At 43.3% G+C, this 9,310-nt stretch overlaps 1 protein-coding gene across 1 annotated transcript; it reads left to right on the forward strand.

The window, feature by feature from the left end:
- Positions 1 to 1,422: 1,422 nt before the first annotated feature.
- Ramac (RNA guanine-7 methyltransferase activating subunit) lies at positions 1,423 to 8,137 on the forward strand. The gene is made up of 3 exons (XM_021194261.1): positions 1,423 to 1,555; positions 6,240 to 6,436; positions 7,033 to 8,137. Exons 2-3 carry the CDS (start codon positions 6,267 to 6,269, stop codon positions 7,220 to 7,222), a joined length of 360 nt encoding a protein of 119 aa, XP_021049920.1. The 5' UTR covers positions 1,423 to 1,555; positions 6,240 to 6,266; the 3' UTR covers positions 7,223 to 8,137.
- The last annotated feature ends 1,173 nt before the right edge of the window (positions 8,138 to 9,310 follow it).

Here is a 9,310-nt window from a genome sequence, read left to right on the forward strand (position 1 = left end):
TTATATACTAGTGTGATGTACACACAAATTAAAGGTGTGTATAAATAAGTATAGCCCACAGTTAGAAAGTGGTATTAACACTTAAAGTTCAGGAGGTACTGTGGAACCCAGCGGAAGTAAAACTCATTCCCTAGAAAGTCTTAGAGAACAGATGTAGCATCAATGTCAACATCTGGAGGTGGTGGTAGTGTGTGTGTGTGTGTGTGTGTGTGTGTGTGTGTGTGTGTGTGTGTGTGTAGAGGAGTGGCAATATTCTAAGCGTAAGGGAACACTGGCAAGCTATAAAAACATAATGAGTATTCATGAACTACAGCATTTGGTCTGCTTTACTGTGAGTGAGGGAATGAAAGAGAAACATCAGAAAATAGAATTTTGAATCAAAATTAAGATCGTTGGCCTTGGCAGGAAGGAGTTATTGAATATCTTGCATTCCAGCTGTGCTTGAATATGACTATAACTACGGCAGCTGTGTGTGAAGATATGCTGGTGAGGGGCAGTGACTGAGGAAAAGGGGCGTCGTTGCGCTGTTCAGGGAGTGTAGAGAGGACTTGGATGAGGTGGAGTCAGTGGGGATGGGAACGGATGAAAGCTGGAGTTACAAGGACCAAACAGCAGAATGTGACGTCTGACCAGGGTATGAAAAGAAAAGATATTCAATTTTTTTAAGCTTTATTTTATTTATATGAGTACACCGTAGTTGTTTCCAGACACACCAGAAGAGGGCATCTGATACCTTTGCAGATGGTTGTGAGCCACCATGTGGATGCTGGGAATTGAACTCAGGAACCTCTGCAAGAGCAGTCAGTGCACTTAGCCACCGAGTCATCTCTCCTGCCCTAAGGTATCCCATTTAGAAACTAAACTTTGCAGGCTGATTGTATTCCCAAGAAGAGGGAAAGGTCCGGGAAGCAATCCGAGGAAGTGGGCAAGTTAACAGCTGGCATTTCCACACTTGCAAACACCCGAGAAGAAACTGCTAAGACTCGGGAGGGGGCGTGGGGGCGGCTCTGCAGACACACATAGACAACGGTGCGCAGGAGCCGACCGTACTGCCCAGGCCGGCTACGGACCGGGTGGGCATCGCCCAAGCAGTGCAGTCGCGTCTGCCCCTCCGCCGCGCCGCCCGGGCTCCCGCTTCGGGGTCTCCATTGACAAGCAGCCTTGCCTCCTAGTCCTAGTCTCAGACTTCCCCTACCCGTGCACCAGGCACTGCCAGGTCGAGGGATTTTATACATGACGACATCTTCTCCCAGTCCGTCAGCAGGCACTGGCTGCGAATGACCGCACTGGCCGCCTTCGCCACCTTGCTCGACCCTGGAGAGCTCCCCTGGGGCCGCGCCAACGTTCGAACAAGAGGGGCGTGGCCGGAGGGGGGGGGAAAAAACAAACCGCGACTAATTCTCGATCTCGCGAGACTTGGCAGGAGACTCCTCCTTACGCGCTCCGGAAGCGGAAGGCGGGTGGTTGAGGGATTGCGGAGCGTTTGGTTACCTTGGAGAGCGGGGTGGGGAGCTGCGGTGTAGCCGGCCGGGGTCTCCAGCGCGCCGGGTGAAGGGTGAGCCCTGAGCAATCGGACGAATCTCCCACCCGGGGCGGCGGAGGCGATGGGCGCCTGGGGCCGGGAGGCGGGAGAGGCCGGAGGTCGCTACCGCTCGGAGCGTCTTCCCCCGCAGCTCGGCTCCCGACGGCGCTTCTGGAGGGAGCCGCTTTGTCCCGGCTGTCGGGAGCCGCGCGGCGGGCGGGCGGGCTGGGAAGCGCAGTGGTTAGTCAGGCATCCTGCTCCGGGCTCGGAGGACCGCGGGCAAAGCTCTGTGTGGTTCTCTGTGTGGTGAGGAGGTTGGTGGGGTCCAAGTGCCCACTCAGATCGAGGCGTGTGCGCGCGCAGCCCCTCTGCCCACGACTTTGGGGGGTGGGGAAGAACCGTCTGGTCTGCGGGTTGCGTGTGCTGGTGCCCGCAGGAAGAGGGCGTCGGATGCTCTGGAGCTGCATTGGGGGCAGCCGAGAGCAGCGTGGGTGCTGGGATCTGATCTGTGGTCCATGGGAAGGGTAGTGAGTGCTCTCGCCTACTGAGCTATCTCTCCGACACTTCCCCCATTTTTTGAGGTTTCCTTCAAGACCCAGCTGTATTTTCTTAATATTATTTATTCTATTATTTCTTTTATATATGTGTTATATAATTATATTTTATATATTATGTAATCGTTGTGCTTTATGTGATTATTATACATTTATTGTTCCCCTTTCCTCCCTTTAGACCCTCCCTTTTATCCCCTCAGGTCTTTCAAATTTATAGTCTTTTTAGTTGTACATATGTAGATATATGCAACCTACTCAGCTCATATATTGTTACTTATATGTGTATTTTCAGGCTGTACTGGCTAGTTTTGTGTCAACTTGAGTTATCACAGAGTAAGGAGCTTCAGTTGAGGAAATGCCTCCATGAGATCCAGCTGTGGGGCATTTCTCAATTAGTGATCAAAGGGGGAGGTCCCCTTGTGGGTGGGACCATCTCTGGGCTGGTCCTCTGGGGTTCTATAAGAGAGCAGGCTGAGCAAGCCAGTAAAGAACATCTTTCCATGCCTCTGCATCAGCTCCTGCTCCCTGATCTGCTTGAGTTCCAGTCCTGACTTTCTTGGTGATGAAAAGCAGTATGGAAGTGTAAGCTGAATAAACTCTTTCCTCCCCAACTTGCTTCTTGGTCATGATGTTTGTGCAGGAATAGAAACCCTGACTAAGACACAGGGCTAATCGCATACGGTATTAGAGAACCAGTTGGTGTGCTCCTCCCTTAAGAAGACCGTTTCTCTTGCTCTCCGAATTCCTTAGTTGCCTGTCGTTCTTTGTTAAGGCCTCTTGAGTTTCCCTCTTCCACATTAGCTTGTCTTTTGGTAATGTTGGCCCCAGCCCATATTTAATCAACCTAAACATTAAACAGTATAGTTGTCTCAAATCCTTGGGTTAAGTAAAGCTTGCATTAAGGTTTTGTTTCAATTCCATTCTCATGAATAAGTATGAAGATACCTATGTGGTAGGGTATGGGGAAAATAGAATAGTGCCTTTTCCTTGCCTTGTGAATTTACTGTCTGTCTTGATTAGGAATGGGGCATTCTTCTAGTGGCTTGTGTGGTTAGTTTGGAATCGTGGGCACTTTTAATCAGTTGGGAGTTTTCCTTGTCTTGTTTTGAGACAGTGTCTCCATAGCTCTGGCTGTCCTGGAATGTACTCTGTAGACCAGCCTAGCCTCAGGCTCAGAGATCCACCTGACTCTTCCTCCCAAGTGCTGCAATGAAAGACGTGTGTCACTACCCTCCACCTAGTTGGATTTGTTCTAAACTCATTTGGGTTTTGGTATTTAATATTAGTTTGCCAATACCAGGCACAAGGAGGTGTAATAACTAAGGCAGAAGCTAAGTGGTAGCCTGAAAGGTCAAGTGTCCAAGTACTGTTTCTTGACCTTAATGAACAATTCTACTTGAATTTTGTTGGAATAAGGGCAGTCCTGTTATAAATGCTTACATATGGGGCTGGTGAAATGGCTCAGTGGGTAAGAGCACCCAACTGCTCTTCTGAAGGTCCAGAGTTCAAATCCCAGCAACCACATGGTGGCTCATAACCATCTGTAACAAGATCTGACACCCTCTTCTGGANCACATGGTGGCTCATAACCATCTGTAACAAGATCTGACACCCTCTTCTGGAGTGTCTGAAGACAGCTACAGTGTACTTACATATAATAAATAAATAAATTTTAAAAAATTCTAAAAAAAAAACTAAATGCTTACATATTTTGAGGAAAGACAGGGCAATGAAGAAACTATCTTCCAGTTATTCCGCTCATCAAAACCTTCCTTAAAAGTATAATTAGTACAAGGAAAAATGACTTGAGGATACCTGGGAAGATGTGGTTTTAAGCTTTCAGCATGATGTTAAATATGCTTCAAATCATAAAATAGGTTTGGTCCTTTCTCTTTGCCAAGGCTGGTTTTGTACTTCTAGGCTCAGTTGATCCTTCTGCCTCAGGCCCAGGACTGCTAGGTCTACAACATGGACCATTTTCCCTACCAGGTTTAGAAACTTTGAGGCATTCAGCAGAAGCACGAAGTTTGAATTAGGAAACCTAGGGGATGGAGAAGCCTAACAGTGGCAGTACTTGTCACAGTACTTGTCACAGACGCCTGGGAAGTGGGAACTACCTATAGAATCCTGCAGTTTCAGGGTCTTAGATGAAGATTAAAAGTGAACTCTGGTTTCTTGAAGATTAGACCTGCAAGTTAAGCAAAAATCTTTTCCTTTAGGTAGAAGATTAGAGATTCCTATTTGTAATTTTTTATTACATTCATTTGTGTGTGGGTTTGTTTGCCATGGTACACAGGTGAAGGTTAGAGGACAACTTGTGAGAGTCTGTTCTGTTTCTGCCAGACGGGACCTGAGGTTTGAACTAAGGTTCTTAGCCTTGGCCACAAGCACCTCTATTTATCAGCCTAGATTATACTTATTATATCCGTTAGACAGTATCTTATTATTGTTAGATGCTTTTCATTTCTCACAGGATCTGGAGTAATAATACATTGCATTAGATTATAAAATAGTTACCCATAACATTTAATAGCCATGCATGTAAATGCCAGTTGCTTGGGTTGGCTTTAGACTCCTGGGTTCAAGTAATATCAGTATCTGAAGTAGCTGAGACCACAGGTGTACGTTTAGCTTCCCCTTTTTCTTTATTCACCTATGATTGGGGCTAGTGGGGGGGGATTTTTATTTTATTTATTTTTTAATGTCCTGGAACATACTATATAGACTAGACTGGCTTTGAACTCAGAGATCTGCCTGCCACTGCCTCTGGAATGTTGGGATTAAAGGCATGTGCCAAAGGCACCTGGCAAACAACAGGGTCTTCCTTTATAACCTAAGTTGGTCTCAAACTCAAAATTCCTATGTTTTAGCATCCTGAGTGCTGTGATTACAGCTACTGATTCAATTATTCAAGATTCTTAAAAATTCCAATTTCTCATTTTATAGTTAATTCTCAGTCATTTGCAGGTCTGCTTCATTTCCTACTACTATAAAACAGTCACCTGATATCTGAATCCAGTTCTCTTTTTGGTTCTTTATGCCATTGTCTGGTTTGCCAATATCAACCATTCTTTAGTCTCTCACTTTGTATGGTAGTCTTTTCTAGTTGGCTTCTGTGTGTGTACCAAAAACATTGTTCATGTTCATCTTCATCTCTTACTCTCCGTTAACGGAATTGACACTAAGATGTGTGAGCCATAGCTTTCTTTAAATTCACTTTACCCTTACTCGCCTTTTTAGTAGTTCCTGTGGCGCTATAATGTGTGCACTTGCAGGAAGCCTGAGAATTTCTCCTTCCATATCTTGTTGGTGACTATTTCTTCCTGGAATTCTTTTACAATTGCTCTCTTAGTCCCTACCTCACATTAACCTTCCAGTGTGTTACCTATATTAACAGCAATCTGCCTTTATAGTTTAGTTTCACTAGTCTCTACCTAGTCCTTCTAAATAGTAAATTGGATCTTCTTTATTTTTGTTTATGGCCTTTGCTGGCCTGGAATTAACTGTAGACCAAGTCGGCCTGCAGTTCTCCTGCCTCTGCTTCACAATTTGTCCCTGGATTACCTCTCTAGTTTCATTTCTTGATGTCTTCTGCTTCTCCCTTTATCTTCTCCCCTATGCTTCTTGTTATGTGTATATGCGTGTGGGGGTGCATGAGGAGGCCAGATGTTCACTTCAGGCTCATCCTTTGGGAGCTGTGTACCTTGATTTTTGAACTGGGTCCTTTCACTGGAACCTGGGGCTTGCCATTTAGCTAGGCTGGCTGGCCAGCCAGCAAGCCCCAGGGATCTGCCTGTGTCTCCTTCCCCAGCACTAGGATTCTAAGCCCTAGACCACTGGGCCTGGCTTTTCATATACGTGCTGGAGAGCAAACTCCGCTCCACGGTCTTACAGGACAAGCATGTGGCCAGTTAAGCTATCCTCCCCAGCCTCATATATGTCTCTTCTAGACTGGTGATTCTGGGAGGTATGGCCATGTATTTATTCTTCATCTTAGTATTGCAGGCTCCAGTAGCATAGTGTAGTCGAGAACTGTTGAAGTGAATGCCTACAATCTTAAGTTTAAAGTACATAGGGACTTTTGTTAATATTCCATCTAAAATTGTTCACATCTTATTTTATCATCAGCTGACAAGTCAGTGTAACTTTTTTAATTCTTACAGATCTTAAAAATTGTACAGAATTTCAAGATGAGTGATACTTCTGAAGTGATTCCAATTTTTGAAGAGATGTTTGCAAGCAGATTCACACAAGATGACAAAGAATACCAGGAATACTTGAAACGCCCTCCTGAATCCCCTCCAATTGTTGAGGAATGGAATAGCAGAGCTGGTGGTAACCAAAGAAATAGAGGCAACTGGTATGCGTTATTTTTGCAGGATAAATGCAGAGGGCGATCTGGAAGAAGAGAGCTTTAATACAGTTGTCATAAAGCCAGCTAGAGTAGCAACATAATAAGCATATAAATGCCTGCCTTTATGTGTCTTATTTAAGCCAGGCATAGTGATGTAAACCAGACTTTCAGTACTGGGGAGGCTAGGGCAATAGGATTATGAGATCTAGGCCAGCCTGGGCCAAACAGTAAGACCCTACCTCAAACTAATGTTTTCTTTATAAATATACTTTATAAAATTGGAGTTTTGTGCTTGATATCATAAAGAAGGTGTTTTGATTACTTTAGAAATTTTATAAAATGGGGTGGAAAATTAAATGTAGTAATTCAAAACAATAAATGGCACTGATGTATGCATTTAATAGGTGTCAGTTTGATCATAATCAGGTTTATTACTTGCCTTGTCCTGTAATCACTTAAATCTTAGGAAAATCTGACTAGGGCTGTGCTGTGCCACAGAGGAAGCCTCCGTTACTGTATATTATCAAGAACTCAATTGCACTAGATTGCCTTCTTGTTTTTATTTTGTAAGGGAAATTAATATTCTTGTCTTCTTTTGGTAGGCTGCAAGACAACAGACAGTTTAGAGGTAGGGATAACAGACGAGGATGGCCAAGTGACAATCGGTCAAATCAGTGGCATGGACGGTCATGGGGTAACAACAACTACCCGCAGCAGAGACCAGAGCCCTACTATCAACAACAGTACACACAGTATGGCCACAACCAGCGGCCTCCATATGGTTACTACTGACAGAAATGTCAGCAGCTTTTAACAAAGACCTTTTCTTTTGACAACGTGCTAAATGCCATGTGTCTTCTGTTGGTCATAGCTTTTCATTCTATTTTAAAGAATGGGTTGTTAATTGATTAGAACTTGAGACTTGAAAAACAGTAATCTTATTAGAAACATGATGGTTGATGGGAATAAATTTACCAAGTGTGGATTATTTGACTTACATACTGTTTTGTTTTATGATTTGATAGTGTTTTGAGTTTTCCTTATTTGGACTGTAGGGATTCTATATCACAGAAATAAAAATTTTTAATTAAAATGCTGGCTTTTGCTTTATGAAGACTAACATGCTCAGATGTGCTCACCTCTGAAGTGTTTCAGAGGCGAGGGCCGTCGGTCTGTGAAAACACACCCACAATTACTTACAGTGTATCGTACCTAATAGCAGCAGTTCAGTTGAAAGGTAAAACAATTATGTTGTTTCTGTGTTTGTATGTGATCATGGTGTCTTGTGGTTTATAAGTGAGTCAGCTCCAGAACCGCTTTGGTCCCTGTGTGGAAGGACTCATTTTCTCTGCAGCCCCGAGGCAGTGGAGGGTGGGAGGGTAGCGCTCAACATTTTGTATTTCCTGAGGTTTTTACAGCAAGGAAGACTTGGATGTGTGCTACAACACAATACTCATGTAAATATTGTTGCATTTTGATTGTTTTGGTATTATGTATTGATTTTTGTGAGATTATAATGTTTACCTTTGATGCTTTCTCTTACAGCTATGGTAAGGCTGTCACTTGCTTCAGAACAATCATTGTTGAAATATTTTCATGATAACAGATTTATTCAAATAAAAAAATTTAAAATCCTTATTTAGTATATTCTGTGTGTACCAAGTTCTGAAAGAATGAATAAATTGTATAAAAATGTAGACAACTTTACCTTTGAGTTTTGACAGCCCATTTATTTATGTGGTAATGACCTAATTGGTTTTTATTATGCTACCCTTTATATAGCGGGTTAGAGTTAACTTCCTGAGTTTGCCTTTTCTCTTAGCTCCTTGAGATGACTCCCCAGGTTCTCTGTAATCTGAACACATCAAGTCCCTCTTAGCCATCCACTCAGGTAACCGTTTTATTAAAAAGGTTAATACATCAGGTATTAACAATGAGGTAATAAGATTATAATATGAAGTAAGGCTTTTCCATGCACCCTTCTCATGGCAATAGGCAGTGGGCCGCTGCGGCTACATAAAGATAAGTCCTGGTAGTCCAGATGCTGCACTTGAGTCAGGAATCACCTGGCTGTACTGCAGGATCTTTGAAAGTAGAAGGGTTCCCAGAAATATCTGTCCACTGGTACAAAGCAAGAGAATTGAAGTGAGGGATGTATCTCAAGATGCTCAGAAGAAAAGCTATTTTCTAACCGTATTTAAATATTTTAACAACAACAACAAAACGAGTGAAGTCCTCAACACGAATTATCTGTGCGTCCCATGTGAGTGGGCCGTGTGGTGGTTTTTATTATTAACCAGCGATTATCAGACTGCCCCTGTGCATTTAAAATAAGAAAGAAGTAAAAGGTGTAATTTTCTGCTACATAAGACAGGAAATAACATGAAGGGGAGCCAAAAGTTGAATGAAATTAATTTTAAATAATCTATTATAATAGCCCAGATTTCCAGTCCTGTCTTTAAAGGTATATAACCTTGAGGAAAAATCGCTTCAATTTTGGGTTAAAAACTCGCCCGCGACCCTTACAGAGTTGTAAATGTCCAAGGGATGAGACTGAGCACTGAAACTGACCAGTAAATCCTCTGGTCATAGGACAGTGCATTTGTTGGGAGGGAGTACTGGTGAATTGTGAGGCAGAGTTGTGCAAGATGTAGAACATGATAGCCAGGTGTGGTGAGCACAGGCCCCAGGCCTCTGGAGGTGTAGGTAAGAGGTTCAAAAGTTGTAGGCCAGTCTGGGCTGCATAGTGAGTGCTAGCATACAAGCAAGATTAGGAAAGGCAGGAAACAATGGTGGAGACTTATCATTTCCTTATGTATATTCAAATTAAATTGAAAATGGAGAACAAAATATATTTAGGAAGTAGACACATCAAGTTTG

Source organism: Mus pahari, chromosome 1 (genome assembly GCF_900095145.1).
Source record: "Mus pahari chromosome 1, PAHARI_EIJ_v1.1, whole genome shotgun sequence".
In the NCBI taxonomy this organism is placed as follows: Eukaryota; Metazoa; Chordata; class Mammalia; order Rodentia; family Muridae; genus Mus; species Mus pahari.

What these genes read in the sequence shown, in the direction of transcription:
- Ramac (XM_021194261.1), top strand. Translation starts at nt 6,267, where the DNA reads ATGAGTGATACTTCTGAAGTGATTCCAATTTTTGAAGAGATGTTTGCA. An exon ending in CAAAGAAATAGAGGCAACTG is followed by an intron (nt 6,437 to 7,032) that starts GTATGCGTTATT and finishes TTCTTTTGGTAG; the next exon opens with GCTGCAAGACAACAGACAGT.